The 15,677-nt window shown below is 45.0% G+C and overlaps 1 protein-coding gene across 7 annotated transcripts in view; it reads left to right on the forward strand.

Moving 5' to 3' along the window:
* The window catches only part of NAV2 (neuron navigator 2), a 369,408-nt gene that overhangs the window by 211,883 nt on the left and 141,848 nt on the right, over positions 1 to 15,677 (forward strand). For all 7 annotated transcript variants that reach the window (XM_025044097.1, XM_025044092.1, XM_006907971.3 and 4 more), the window contains 4 exons: positions 1,010 to 2,111; positions 6,212 to 6,324; positions 10,958 to 11,066; positions 12,976 to 13,365. In XM_025044097.1, coding sequence (XP_024899865.1) covers positions 1,010 to 2,111; positions 6,212 to 6,324; positions 10,958 to 11,066; positions 12,976 to 13,365 — 1,714 coding nt within the window. The remainder of the gene's footprint in view (positions 1 to 1,009; positions 2,112 to 6,211; positions 6,325 to 10,957; positions 11,067 to 12,975; positions 13,366 to 15,677) is intronic.

The raw sequence follows: 15,677 nt of genomic DNA on the forward strand, positions 1-15,677 counted from the left end.
GGGCGTGGGCAGGCGTGGGGCGTGGGGTGTGGGTGGGCGCCGGGCTGAGCCGTGACAAGCCTTTCCTGCCACTTTCGCTCTGACAGCTGCCCTTGCATAGGCGATAGAGCTGCATCGTTCTGGATGCTGCTTGAAGAAGGGCCGTAGAGTTTTCTTGTCCGTGATTCAGGCGGCCTCGGTGGCCAACACAACTCCAGTTTGGAACCCGCACTTCCCAGAATAATTCCAGTTCGAGTTTGGAAATGTTTCAAGGCTTTTCTGAGAAAAGAGTCTGGCTGGGGAGATACTCCCTGAGTGCCAAGGGGAAAGCCTTGACTTTGAGATAACCTGCATGTTTTCTTGCCTACGGTGGAGCCACGTGCAGTTTTATACTCTTCAGTTAAAAAGACTTTCTTAATTTTAAGTCTCATCTGAATCATGTTTGTAACTCCTTAAAAGCGCCAACATAGGAAAAACTGATATACTTTGATAGGACTTAGGAACTTCTGTAGGTAATTATCCTTCTGTAAAGATTATACTTGATTTCTCTCTCTTTTTTTTTTTTTTTCTTTTTTTGTCTATTCTGTTTTAGTATCTGTGACATTGTTTTCTTAAAGTTGGCTAATTCTCAGTTGTTTCACATAACTGGGAAATGGGGTTGTGGGCCGAATAATCCAAAACAGTAGCTATTTCCTGCATCTTTCCTACACCACCACAGTGGTGGTGCAGGTTTTAGTCTGTTTGTTTTCCCATAAATTTAAGTGCTTAATTGTGCTTTGTGCACATTGATGCATTTGTACAGCATATACTAAAATGTGACGAGGGGATGTGAACTGTGCCAGATGGAAAGCAGGAGGACATCAAGTTAGGATTTAAAATTTAACCACAGATAATGCATGAAGCGGGTAATGGAACTGTATGGCATTTGAGTTTGGAGCAATTGGCTATGTAACTGTAGCCAACTTTCTCTGATCTAGAGTGCAGGTCCACAGGTATAATTCAAGTTTCCTTCTGTTACCCATCTCTGCAGAGCCATTGGCAAGCCCAGCCTCCTCCCACCCCGGAATGAGCGAGAATACACCTGTTTCTTTGGAGAGTGGCAGCAGCTCCACCCCTGCTAATTGCGGTGTCTCCTCAGCCATCCCCCAGCCTGGTGCAGCCGCCAAGCCCTGGCGGAGCAAGTCCGTCAGCGTGAAGCACAGCGCCACATCGTCCATGCTCTCGGTCAAGCAGCCCGTGCCTGAGGCCCCCAGGCCCAGTTCCGATGCCTCGAAGTCGGCACCCAACAATCAGAAGTCCATGCTGGAGAAACTAAAACTTTTCAACAGCAAAGGGGGTTCCAAGGCGGGCGAGGGCCCAGGGTCGCGGGACACGAGCTGTGAGCGGCTAGAGGTTCTGTCCAGCGTTGAAGAGAGTGAGGAGGTGGAGGCCACGGGCCGCTCGCTCTCCACGGCGGGCCCCACGTCCAACAGCCCCAAGATCGCACTCAGGGGCATCGCCCAGAGAACTTTCAGCCGGGCGCTGACCACCAAGAAGAGTTCCCCGAAAGGCAATGAAAAGGAAAAGGAGAAGCAACAGCGGGAGAAGGAAAAAGAGAAAAGCAAGGACCTCGCCAAGAGAACCTCTGTGACAGAGAGGCCAGACCTCAAAGAGGGGCCAAAAGAAGACCCCAGTGGGGCAGTGGTGACCGAGATGCCAAAAAAGTCCTCCAAGATTGCCAGCTTCATCCCAAAAGGGGGCAAGCTCAGCAGTGCCAAGAAGGAGGCCCCAGCCCCTTCCCTCAGTGGAATACCAAAACCAGGAATGAAGAGCATGCCAGGGAAACCCCCAAGTGCCCCCGCCCCTTCCAAGGACGGGGAGCGGAGCCGGGGTGGGAAGCCAAGCTCGGGGCACCCCCAGCAGAAGGCCCAGCTCGATGGCAGACACTCCAGTTCCTCCTCCAGCCTGGCGTCCTCGGAAGGAAAGGGCCCAGGAGGGACCACCCTGAACCACAGCATCAGCAGCCAGACTGTCAGTGGGTCCGTCGGGACCACCCAGACCACAGGAAGCAATACCGTCAGCGTTCAGCTACCTCAGCCCCAGCAGCAATACAACCACCCCAACACTGCCACGGTTGCACCTTTCCTGTACAGGTAGGAGCAGCGCCGCCTGCCCTTCCTGGGCCACTGGACAAAGAAGGCTTTCTGGTGGCTCCTGGGTAATCAAAGGCAGGAATCAGGACTGCCTTGTGGGAACATTTAAGCCAACAGCTAAGGTACCGGCGATAAGCTCCTAGTAGAGGTATACACAGTGTGCTTGAGGGAGTGACGAATGCTGCAGGGTTCGGTGGAGGGTCAGAGCAAGCTAAAGGGAGGACATAAAATTTGAGCTGAGCCAGAATGAGTGGGAGTCCACCAGCCTTGCTCACAGGGGTCAGCGTGCTTCTGTGCTTCGGACGGGTAGTGCCTTTGGCCACACTGGACAGTTGAATGATGACTGGTATCTCTACATAGCTAAGGGGAACTGAGGACTGAATGATCAAATGTCATATTCTAGGCACTCATTTTACAGCTTCTACCCAAGGACATACACACATATGCAACGGTAGGCACACCCATACGCTCGTAGGTATGGACGTTAACAGTCACATGTAAGTGTGAGCACAGGTACACATTCGTATATAAAATGCAAGTGCTCATGCATAACTGTTCACATGCAGAGATCCCTCCCATCACCCCCTCTCCCTGCCTGAGTTATGTTCTGGGAGACTTTATTCCCATTCCTGCCAATAGCGGATGGCAAGACTGGCTTGAGGATTTGAGTGTAAAGCCAGCCAGAGTCAGCCAGTGAGAAATGTCAGGCCCCGTCTTGTCCCTCTTCTGTTTCCCTCTGCTCACCCTCCCCGTCACTGAGGATCACGCCTGAACTTTTTAACTGGGAGCCAGTCATCTTTTTATTAAATCACGTCATCAGCCCAGCTAACAGTCCCGAGAAGAGTGCCAGGGCTTAGATAATGACTCAGCACTGGTCTGCACACAGGGCTATTAATACAGTTGTTCTCTGAACCAGAGAGGCGACTGAATTGCTCCCCGTGAAATGTTTATCCTTCCAGTCACATTAATAGTCGTGAAGGAATGCATAATCCTGCATTCACAGATTCTTATGTGCATTTTCGAAATTAAAATATATGATAGTCTTTGATCACCATCCATTTCCCCCTTCCCCTTTGGCCGTTATAATTTAAAAGATTGTAAAATATTTAACCTTGTTTAGAAATTTTAAGCTTTTATGAAAGGTAAAACTCTTAATGATAAAGAGCCAGTGTATGACAAACAGGAAGAAGGAAAAAATACCATGTGTATCTGTCAAGCCCCGTTTTAATGTTAAGTTTACGCTGATGTCCTTCTGGCCCCTCTGAGGTGCCTTTGCTTTTTAGGTGAGCCAGGGAAGAGGTTAGAAAGAAGAGCCCTGGAATAGGAGTCGGGACTCCTGGACTCTGTCCCTTATCAGCTCACACATCCCTGAGTGGTCTTGGGACCTGGCTGCAGGAACCGCTATTGAGTGTGTACCAGTTGTGTGCAAGACCTGGCTAAGAGCTTTCATGCCTTAGCTCATTTAATCATTCCCACATTTCCATGAGCTACCTACCTTTTTAAAAATCCCCATTCTATAGCTAAGCAAAGCTGAGGCTTACGGTGATTAAATAATTTGCTCTGAGTCACAGAGCTAATAGCCAAAAGAGCCTGGTTTTAATCTCAAGGCTGCCCAACTAGAGGGACCAAGTTCTTAACTACCATACTCTCTTGGCTCTGTAAATCACTGCATCTCTGTGAGTCTGATGTCTTCATCCATAAAGTGAGGAGACTGGACTAGATCGGACTGTTCTCTAAAACACTCTCTCAAGTTTATAACTCACTGTATATAACCTGCAGTGCTCTGCCCAGACCTTCTCCATGTTAGCGATTTTACCAGGGGGTGAAAGGAAGATAAATTCTTTCAAAAAACACTCAGAATGAAATGTGTTTAGCAATTGAGAAGTAACAGTGGACACCTCTATCGCCATGTTTGTGTCATACCACATGCGATTTTCGTAGCAGCCAGGAGAGGTCGCTATTGTTACTCCCACTGTACAGATGAGGGCCCTGAGATTCAGAGGTTAAGTGACTTACTCAAATGTGCATGGCTCTCAAGTTATAGACCCCAGGCCTCAAGCCAGCTAAATGGTCAGACTCCAAGTCTAATGTTCCTTCCAGTGCCCCACATCTTTCTAGACTTAAAATTTTCTCATTTATACATTCAATACGTTTATCCTGCTTTGAGTGCCTGCTTAGCATATAAACTTGAGCAGATCTTGTTCTTATGTGTATAAAATGAAAACAGCCAGTCTTTGCCTTCAGAGAACTCTCAGTCTAGTTGAGGAAAGATTTATTAATTTCATTGCATTGTAATAAACAGACATCAGAGAATGAGAGTGCTGGTAGAAACACGAGAGGTGAAGTGATCAGCGGGCAGAGTCCGAGAAGACGTCCAGGTCAAGATGACATGGGAACTGCATCTTAAAGGCAGATTAGGAGTAAATTAAGGAAGAGAGAAGAGAAAAGGGCCTTTTGGCAGAGGTTATTGTGACTACAAAGACAAAACTGTTAAGGGAGTGGTGTGGTCTGGGAATGGAGAGAAGCCACATGTGGGTGGAGCATAGGGCGGGGCTGTGTATAGGGACCTGAGCGGCAGGAGATGGGGCTGGAGATGATGGAAGGAAGAATCTCATGATGTAGGCCATCTTCTACCACAATAAGGCGTTCAGACCTATTCAGTATGCTGTGGGAAACAGTTGGAAGCTTTTAATCAGAGGGTGGTATGATATGATCACATCAGTATCACACAGATCATTGGTGTGAGGAGTGGACCAGACCTAGAAACAGTGTAGGACAGAGGTCATGGATTCAGATGCCTGATCTGGCCCCAAAAGGTAATATGAATGGGAGTCTCAGGATGAGTAAGACTGTGACAAAGGGAATGACACACCTCTAGAGGGAGCGGCCACCACTTGGCACTGGCAGGCAGATTTCCTTATTTTTACTGGGAGAAGGCAGAAATCCAGCTCTTTCTTGTGAAATCTCCCAATTTTTAAATCTTGAAATTAATTTGAAAGCTTTAAAATACTACGCATACCAATAAGAATAAATCTGTAGGCTGATTCCTACACCTGACTGCCCTTTGCACCTCCAGGCTGGAGGCAGCATACCTGCTTACAAAGCACTTACAGGACCTAGGCAGAGATGATGAGAGCTTGGACTCTAGCCAGGGGATGGAGAGGAGCATTGAGAATGTAAAAATCCTTTAAAGGTAGAGGTGACTAGAAGTAGGAACTGATGACTTCAGTAGGAGGCCAAAGGGAGGAAGAACAGCTGGATGACTTGAGGTTTATTAGCACATCCTCCACATTTAAGACAGTTCTCATTCTTGGCAAATGCTTTCTTCATGGAGAGTGTAATCTCATTGAGTTAGCTCAAGATGCTAATGAATTAATAATGTAACCAGGGTTATGCATCTGACTACTGTTATACATTTGCACGCCATGCCTAAATGAACTGAGGTAGCTGTGGCATGAACACATTGCATGAAGCAGTTGCCTCGATTTGCTTGACAAATAAGGGCATGGAGAAGGTTTGGGGAAGTACACGTTTCAGTCAAGTGTTGAAATAACGATCAATGAGACCTTTCATGTCAGAAGATCTGAGCTCTGAATCAGAGACCTGGAGGGCAAACACACCTGCTTGGCACACAGTCCTGACTGCTTTTACAGTTGCCTTTTCAGAGAGAGCCACGCCAGGAGGATTTGGGGGGGCTTTAGGGGGCGGCAATGGAGTCATCTTTATGCTTGACTTGCTGGTGTTGCTGGTTCCTTAGAAGCTGCTCTTTGGCATAGGTTAAATGATCTGAACCACCCAGTACTCTCCAGCATTTTTCCGGCCAGACTTAGTGCCCCGATGGGGATTCAAGGAAGCGTTTCCCCATGAGAGATTGCGACCCTCTGTTTGGGTGATGAATATTTCATCTTTTACAGTTCGGTGGCTCTCTCTATTTCTGGGACATTGCTCCACATGGGCTAATGAATTATTTAGCATCAGTCTGCTGGTCTGCTCTGTTCTAAAGCTTCTTGTTGAAGGAGGTGCTGTGGTCAGACCACAGTGGTCCAGATGTGGGAATTACTGCTTATGACAAGTGTGTCTGCTTTGGTTTGTGTGTGAAGGTCCCAGACAGACACCGAAGGGAATGTTACTGCCGAGTCCAGCTCAGCGGGTGTGAGCATGGAGTCCAGCCATTACTCCAAGAGTGGACAGCCTGCTCTGGAAGAACTCACCGGTGAGTATGGAGCCTCAGAAATTCTGTGTCTGTTGGTGATTCGGCCTCCCATGTAACCACCTGCTGGATGAGCATGAACCCAGCATGGTTTGAAGTAGATTTACTATTGTGTTGACTGATGAGCTAAAAAACTTGTTTTCTTTCTTATCATTTTCCTTCTCTTTCTCCCCTGTTCTCACTGTCACACAATCTACTCCCTCCTTCCCAGAATTAGAAATAAGTCTCTTACCTGTTGGCAAATCCTGTTCTAAGATATGTTCCGTTTCATTCTTGTAGGGGCTGTGGGCTGCTCTGACACTTAACTTTGAGTCACCCTGTTTACTCTTCAGATAACATTGCTTTCCAACAAGAGTTAGAACTCTAAAATACTGACTTTTTTTTCTCCTGTATGGAAGCACCGATTGAACATTGTTCTTAGCATCCTCCATTAATTGGAAGATTACAGCATGCCACTTTTACCAAAAACAAAATTATCAATTTTATTCAAGTATAACCTAGATAATGATGGTTAAAATGGCATTATATAAAATATAAAATCCGCAATTATCATATAGCTAGTTCCACAAATATTTACCTATTCATTCTACTGTCCCATTCTTCATTTAAAGGAGCAAAGTTAGCATCTCAGTGCATTCGGAATTTCCACCTTCTCTGTCTCTCTTCCCCATTCCCCAACTCTAATTCTGTGCCTTGTGTTCCAGCAACTTCTAATCAGGGAAGCGAGTGGTAAACTACATATTTAGCAGTGGCTGTGTTATTCTTCTCCTATCTTATCACTTCCAGAGATGTATTATAAATTGAATACGTGTTTCAAATCTATTTATTAGACTAAATATCCATGACCACATCATTTTAGGAGCCATATTACAGCTGTGGAATTGGTCTGCAGCCCATGTGATCGAAGCTTACCCCTCTCACCATTAGCTCTGAGTATAAATATCAGAGGATCTGAGAGATTTGACGACTTCCTTTTGGTCCTGCTGGCTGGGCACAGTGATGGGGCAGAGAGGTTTCAAGCCCATTTGTAAGTGATCCATCTTACAATGGTTCAGGCCCCCACATTTGGGGTCGATTTGCTTCCTTCTCTCCAAGGTTTATAGCTTCTTTGCATATGAGGACACGGATAGCACAGGAGGAGGGCCAGGAGAAGGGTGTGGAGGTCAAACGACTGCTCAGTTCTCCACGCACATTCCAGACCATGTTCTTAATGCCCACATCAAAAGAGCCACGCCAGTCCTTCGGAACCCAGCGTGTATCAGATGTGTGTCCCGTGGAGTTGGATGGATTCGTGTCAGGCACGAATTCACATTTGAAAAGCAAAAGCAGCAGCCACATACACTTAAGTTTCAGAGTGACAGATTGCAGACTCTGAGCTTCATTCATTTTTCTTTTTCTCCCCACATCTCCTCTGCATCAGAACTGCAAAACCAAGTAAGAGCTCAGAAAGCCTGAGATGTTCTCAGTTTCTTTGGGGAACAGAACTGTGCAGCCAGTCACGCCTGGTCAAGCACTCTTCCATGTTCAGTCAAATAGTATAGGTTGCTAATGAAAATTTCTTGATCAGGGTTACTTGCCTTTACATTCAAGCAATAGAATGCACATGTGTGGCTGTACAGTGAATTACTTTATGGAGATGCTGCATAGTGGCATGGGGTTGAATTTAACGTACCCACAACTGATCCCTGGAAATAAATGGTTTATGTATTTAGAAACAGACATTTATGAGGCCGTTTCATCAGTTCGTAGTTCTTCCCCTTGCTTAGACAAGTAAGTGGATTTTCCCATAGTGCTTTGTCATTTACATAGCATCATAGTTAAGGACTGCATCTTGGATTTTGGAGTTAGAAGGAACCACACAGTCCTGTTTGTTTATGGTCCAGCTTATGAATCTCTTATATAATTTACTGATGAATCATCTTTCAGTCTCTGTTTGAATATTTCTTATGATAAGAAGGTTATTCTTTCATAAGGCAGCCCTTCAGTATTTTGTCAGCTTTAACAGGTAACAGAGTTCTTTATTCTTACATTTCTAATCATTGGATATAATCCAGCATCCTGATGCCCACAGACAATTAACCACCTTTTTCATGTAGCAGCTTGTCCATTTAAGCCTGCTTTTCCAAGTAAAAACCCCAGGTTCTATCTTTGTTATTTTTGTAATACCCCGACATCCTCTAAACTCAGCCCTACGGGGTCAGAATGTGTGCCGTTCTATCGTGGCCAGTGGCTTGAGGGAGGGCAGCCTTTGGCAAATGTGAGAGAGCCACAGGCAGACCTGGAATAGCTTACTCAATTTTTAAGATCTCTGTATAAGCTGAAAGGATCCTGCCATTGCCACCAGAGCAGGGATGTATTTTTATTTTATTCAGGCTGAGAGTTGGTGGGAAAATCTGACACTCACTTCATTTTCTAAGGAGGCAGAACTGACAGTTCAGCATGTGATCTCCTAAGCAAGGCAGGTGGATTACTGGTTTTCATTTCTACGGCACTCTTGAAATCTGGTGTGTGTATAACTCTGGGTGGAGCAAGCATTTCCCAGCAGGCCCCCCAAGAGGGAAGCGGAACATTCTAACTCAATGAGCCCTCATTTCATGCCAGGCATATCTTATGTGTCATCTCATTTGATCTTCCCCCTAACTCTTCAAGGGAAGGGTTTTATCTTCATTTCACAGGTAATCTTTAGAGAGAATAAGTGGCATATCCAAGGTCCAAGTGGCTAATAAATAAGCAACAGTGCCACGATCCAAGCCTTTATCTGTCAGAATGCAAATTCCATGCTTTTTCTTCAACACTCCACTAATCAAATGCCTTTTGGACAATAAATATTTCTTGGACATTCCTAGGTATGTGTGGGGTTACCGGAAGTCAAGGTGAGATGCCATCTCATCTCAGAGATCTTTAAATTTCTAAAGGAGAGACAACACAGGCAAACTTGCCACGAATAGAGAGATGGATCAATAAATATAATTATACCTTTTGTGTGTGATTAAGCTAATTAATGATGGTAATTTGAAAACTGGTGCCTAGACTTAGCTTCATAATAAATGTTCACTGCAGGGCCTAGAGCTGTCCAAAGGATCAGTACCTTTTTGGGCAGCCTTACGTAGATAAAATGTGGCCAAACTGGCAGTAAAAGATACTTAATTGATGGCCCAGAAGATGGATGCAGTTACATTCCTCCAAGGCGTTTGGGGAAGGTAAAGTAGGCATTCATCACTGATTTTGTTTAAAATCACATACCTACATATATGTATTTTAAAGAATTGGGTGGGAAATACAAGTTTGACTACTTTTCAGATAAGAAAAAAATAAATGCCTTCCAAATTTCTCTTGATTACAAAGAGGGAGGAAATTGAAAACACTTGCATTTTCAAGGATAGAGAATTTGCTGTAGCATATTTCCTCCATAAAAATCACATAGCTATCATTTAATTCAGCCTTTAGGCACCACCATGCTGAGAACAACCTAAGGAAGTTGTCATCTGTCTCAGAAGGAAGGTTAATTCTATGACATTTCTTAGCTGCCCGTAGCCCTATTAATGACAATTACAAAAGTTCTACTTAGTGTCTGATGTAAATTCCACTTGCTGCTGTCCATGTTACTAGGTTCTATAGAGACATTTTAAAAATATTGCTCAACACTAGAAATAGTTATAGTCTTTTAAAGACCCTTGATTGTGGTTCTTTAGGCTTCTCACCCCTCCCTGAAATTACTCTGAGAGAAAGATTTGTTCTTTTAATCATTATTGTAGTTTTTCTCCATTTCCCTTTTCCCTTGTTAAGCCCAATCAAAACAATAACCAGAGAACCGAAAGCAAGGCTGATCTGAGAGGGCACACGGCTTCCTGGCTTGTGTGTGGCCTCCATCTCTTGGGACATTTGTGCCAGGTTGACCTCTAGGAAACTCTTGTCCAGAGAATGGAAGTCCCTTATCTCCTAGTGCGAAACCTGAGTCTTTTCGATGGCTTCCTGCTCTGCAGCTCCAGCAGGCATGAGCTGAGTGCTCAGGCTAGGCATCGTGCTCAGTAATCTCCAGCCCCTATGCCACTTAGTACCACAGCTGTCCTTCAGGGTCAGTACTATTACTGTCCTCACTTTAGGATGGTGGAATCTGAAGGATGGAGAGGATTGTTGGCACCTTCCCCATGATCACACAGCCAGTGAGCAGAGGAACCAGAATTTGAGATTACATAAATCAAAGAAAAAAAGCAAACCTCTCTCTGTAGAAATACTGTGATTAATAAATGCAGATCTTTTAGCCACTACAAGTTCCATTTGTAATGTAGGGCTGGTAGACAGCAGCACATGTCAACTTGTGTATGTCTTTTTTGGGGAAGAGTGTGAAAATGTGTTTATGTCTCACACTAAGTACTTTGCTTCTGTAAGCTAGACATCACCTGTTTCAGGAGGGACCTGGAGGGAGAAGAAAGACTTCTCTCCTTGGATTTAACACCTTTCTGTGGGCTTTCACTCATTCATTCATTCATTCATTCATTCTCAAATTCTTCTTAAGCACCCCTGGTGAGCCAGGCCTTGAGCATACAACATGGTTATGTCATGGACACAGTTGCTGCTCCCATGAAGCTCACCATCTCTCTGAGAATTAAAATCATCTTAACCCTCACCTTTCCAGGGGAAGATCCTGAGGCTCGGCGGCTGCGGACCGTGAAGAACATTGCTGACCTGCGGCAGAATTTGGAGGAGACCATGTCCAGTTTACGGGGAACTCAGGTTACACACAGGTATCTGGAGCAGGAGTTGCTTTACTGAACTAGCTGGTAACTTGGTTTTCACACAGCTTCACCTGTGCTTGTTTCTGCCGCTAGCAAAGCGATGTGGTTAACAATGGAATAAATAACCTTGATTGTGAGATGTGCTGGAATTGACAAAGAATGCCATACAGCGCGCAGAAGGGAAGTGTAAGTAGCAAGAATTAGTGTAGACAGATTCTTCCCCAGAGCAGAAAGCTGCTAAATCTATTTAAAAGAGGGTATTGTAGACCAGCTCCGTTTAAATTTCACTTTACATGAAGTTTTTAGAACTATGTTATGCTGTTGAAATGAGCAGGTGAACTATATTTGACCTGTGTGATAAGCGAATGACTTGAATTCCTACCTGGTCTTCTGGTACACAACACTCTGTAATGTTGTTAGTCATGCCCGTGTATAAAATACATAAGGAAATATTTATAAAAAGTTATGATCGTGTTTAAACTATGATTTAATTGGATGAAATCTAGGATTACACTGAAAACATTTATGAGGTTGTTTTCATTGCTGAGCAAGAACTTGAAGAGGATGCAACCCTGGGATACCCTTTGTGATTCTGGCAGAACCACATTGCGCGGTCTATGTTTGGCTTTGAAAATCAAGACCAAGTCCTAGGTACCCCCTCTGACTTCCCAGAGCATCTCCTTTGCTTCTCCAATTTCAGTCTCTTTGATAAATGAATATAGCAAGGAGATCGCAGGGCTTCCCCACTGCCAGCAGTTTTTGTAGATTGGGGTGAAGCACTGTGGGTTTCATCTGAAACAAGACTGGAGCCCAAACCTTAGGGGTCTCCAATATGAGGAGAGTAAGGCCACTTGCAAAGTCAGAGGGAAACAAATGGTTGTGGCACGAACTTGATTCTTCCAGAGGAAAGTGAACTGGGGAGCCATCGTGTAGGACCCCCTAAACCTTTAGCTGTTTTAAAGCATGGAGCCGGATACCAGACCCTGAGACTCTGATTAGGTGTGAAACATCCCTGTTCCCACCAGTCACCAAAAGTAACTCTGGGTTACAGCAGTTTAGTAGACTAGGATGGTGGTGACAGGAGAGACAGCTTCAATGGATTCTCCTGCAAGAAAGAGTCTCACTTTCTCTGCTCAGTTAGAGACCCCAGTGCAGCTCTGGAGAGGAACACCGATTATCTTGATTCTGCACCAAGACCTGCAGGGCCAGGAAGACCATGGACCGCAAAAGAGCCTTTCTGATGGCCGGGGACCAGCTCGGTCTCCTGGTGGATGCAGACACATGTAGTTTGATTTATTTCCCATGTAATTTGATCTCAAGCCCAGGCATTTACCACTCTCTTCCAGCCTCTTGCCTCCAAAGCTTAGTAGTCATTTTGGACAAAATGTAGGAGAATCAAAAGTGTGGGAGAAATGGACCTTAGGGGGTTGGGAAAGCCAGGCTTTCCCCACCTGCTCGGTCAGGAGGGAGCTGAGGAGGTGATATGATATTAGGAGCTCCAAAGTGGACAGGTGGATCCTGCCTTTGGAAAAGGAGGGCTGTGATGCAGCATCCTCCATTGAATGGGCAGGTGGGTACCTCGATGCCCCATCGTTATCAGTTCTGCATTTTCTATTTCCTAGGTTGGAAAGAAGATTTTAGTAGTTAAGGTCATGTAATTAAAGTAATTCATAGTGGTGTGTTGTACCATGTTTTAGTGGGAAAAGTCTCTGCTGGGCTTCTCAGAAAGTTATATAGATGTGCAGATATGTCTTCATTTTTAACAGAGAATACACTGGGTGGTTCTTCGTGCCTGTTGTTTGAGCCTGTTTTGTTTATGGGAAATATTACATAGTTCTAAAAGAATTAAAGAACATGTAAACTGCAAAGGCTTTTAGGCACATTATAGTCTAACCCAAAGTGACTTTTACATTTTTAGCACATTGGAAACCACATTCGACACCAATGTCACCACAGAGATAAGCGGACGCAGTATCCTCAGCCTGACAGGCAGGCCCACTCCTCTCTCCTGGAGACTCGGCCAGTCCAGCCCTCGGCTCCAAGCAGGAGACGCCCCCTCTATGGGCAACGGGTACCCACCTCGAGCCAACGCCAGCCGGTTCATCAACACCGAGTCGGGCCGCTACGTGTACTCTGCCCCGCTCAGGAGGCAGCTGGCATCCAGAGGCAGCAGTGTCTGCCACGTGGACGTCTCAGACAAGGCTGGCGATGAGATGGACCTGGAAGGCATTGGCATGGACGCCCCCGGCTACATGAGTGATGGGGATGTCCTGAGCAAGAACATTCGGGCGGATGACATCACAAGCGGGTGAGTCCCTGCGTTTCCTCTCCTTTCACGGAGCAGGAGAAGGGTTGGCACCTGGTTTCTTTTTGGCCAGGCTTTAAGTTCTCCAGAAGAGATCAGACAGCCTATTTCACTTTCTGCTATCCACGTCAAAGGCCGTGTGGTGTGGAGGGTAACCCTCTGGGCTAAGAGTCACAAGACCACGGCCGCAGTCCATGCTTGTCTGGGTGATTCTAGCAAGGCTCCCCTGGCAGCCAGAGTGACACTTGACAACAAACCATATTGTGTCAGTCCTTTAAACCAGATCTTGCACTTAGAGTGGAATCCAGACTCCTTAGCATAGCCTACCTGGACCTACGGGATTTGGCCCTTACCTGACTCTTAGATCCCATGATTCTCTACCACCCCCTGCCCCCTTGCATCCCCTGCTGCAGCTTTTCCTTCTCTTCCTGTCTCATCAAGCTCCTGCCTGCCTCACAGCCTTTGCACCCTCTGTTTCTCTACCTGAATTCTATTCCCCACATCTTTTGCACGGCTAGTTCCTTCTTGCTCCTCAACTGGCATCTCTTTGGAGGGGTCCTCCTTGACCATTCAACTTGAAGTAGTGTATTTGGCCTTACCCAATGCCCTGTCCTCCCCAATACCCTGTCACATGCTCCTTCGAAAGCTTACCACTTTTTGAAATCATCCTGATTATGTGTTTCTTATATTTATGGTCTCCCCGCCCCCTCCTGCTTGCAACAATAAACACCATGAAGAAAGGACATTGTCTGGCTTGTTCACCGCCAAATCCCCAGTCCATTAATAGATATAGGAGCTTATAAATATTGCTGAGTTAATGAACTCATGGATCGATGAGTAACTCAACCAACCCCACCTCTCGTTTCTCCATTTGTTTCACATGTGAAGTTAAGGGGAGTGATGAGCTGATGTCTAAGCTGTGCCGTGACTGTGTAGCCCGAGGCTTGGCTTCTTGTTTTTAGCTCCACTTCCAAATCACTGTGCAAACTGAAGGTGCGTCTGTTCCTTCCACTTGCCTTAGACTTCATCTGTTAACCTGACTCGTGCAGAAGTTTTCCAAGGTCTTTTCCTCCTCTGACATTCTAGCAGTCAAAATGACAGGCGATAAAAATCAGGCATAATAATCATGCCACTTATTTCTATGAACAGTGATCAAGAACTGATGTGTGAGTCAATATTTTCATAATTTAGTAATATTATGTGTCAAGCCCTGTGCTAGTGCTTTATATATATTACCTTCTATCCTCATAGCAATCCTTTGAGGCGCAGGGGATAGCATAATCTCCATTTTATAGACAACTAAACTAAGGCTCGGGAGTGTTAAATGACTTGTCCAAGGTTCCACAGTTGTCCAGAGGCAGAACCCAGGGCCAGTGGCTCCAGAGCCCTGTTCCTTAACCACTGTCCCCTGTCATCTTGCCCAGCATCTTATTGATGCATTGAAATAGCACAATTATTGGAGTTTCTTTCAGAATTAGTTACTTTTGCTTAGTTCTATCTGTCTGACTAGAAACGTCCTTTCGTTTAATTCAAAGCTTAGACTTAGAGGAGCTTTGGCTCTCTGCCTGTTACTTTTAGAATCGTCCTGTCATGATATCTTGGAAGATGGGAGCCACCAAACTCATACAATGTAACACATTTCTGCCATCCAGAATGGCTGGGAAAGTTAATGGACTGATAAGTGACTTGGTTAACTTAGGGCATCATTTTGTATTTCTTATTTTCCATGTACATGAAAACAATAGTATACATCGATTACTAAAATAACATTGCATATAATTTGATCTTTTTATTATTATTTAAGAGACTTTTGGTATCTAGCATGGCCTCAAGGTTGGCATTATCAATCGCCACTGTAATATTACACCAGAATATTTCGTGGGTATTTCAGGATTTTTGTATCCTGTTATAGAGTTTATTTTATTGTCAAGTCTGTCTTTTAATCTTCAGTATATGATCAGTGTATTTATTTTGATGTAGTATTGACAGTTTCCACAAGATGGAGCTATTGAAACACTCCAAACTGAACTACAGTGATGTTACAGTGAGAAACCCTAGCTTCCTTAGCTACTCAAACCAGAGCCTTTACCCCTGCTAAAAAGCCCAAATGTTTACATTTTAGTCACTGCATTAGGGAGATTACATTCTTAGAAAGTGAGAGCACTCAGAGCAGTTGTAGATAAAAGGGCAGACATGTAAGCAAACCACCCCATTATTGAAATTGAAGAATTCTGGTCCAGCTTTCCTTTTCCCATTCCTTTTAATGTAGAAATCTATCTCCAAAATGAGGAGAGGTAGCCCAGATGGCATTTAAT

The sequence above is a fragment of the Pteropus alecto genome, unplaced genomic scaffold, assembly GCF_000325575.1.
Source record: "Pteropus alecto unplaced genomic scaffold, ASM32557v1 scaffold71, whole genome shotgun sequence".
In the NCBI taxonomy this organism is placed as follows: Eukaryota; Metazoa; Chordata; class Mammalia; order Chiroptera; family Pteropodidae; genus Pteropus; species Pteropus alecto.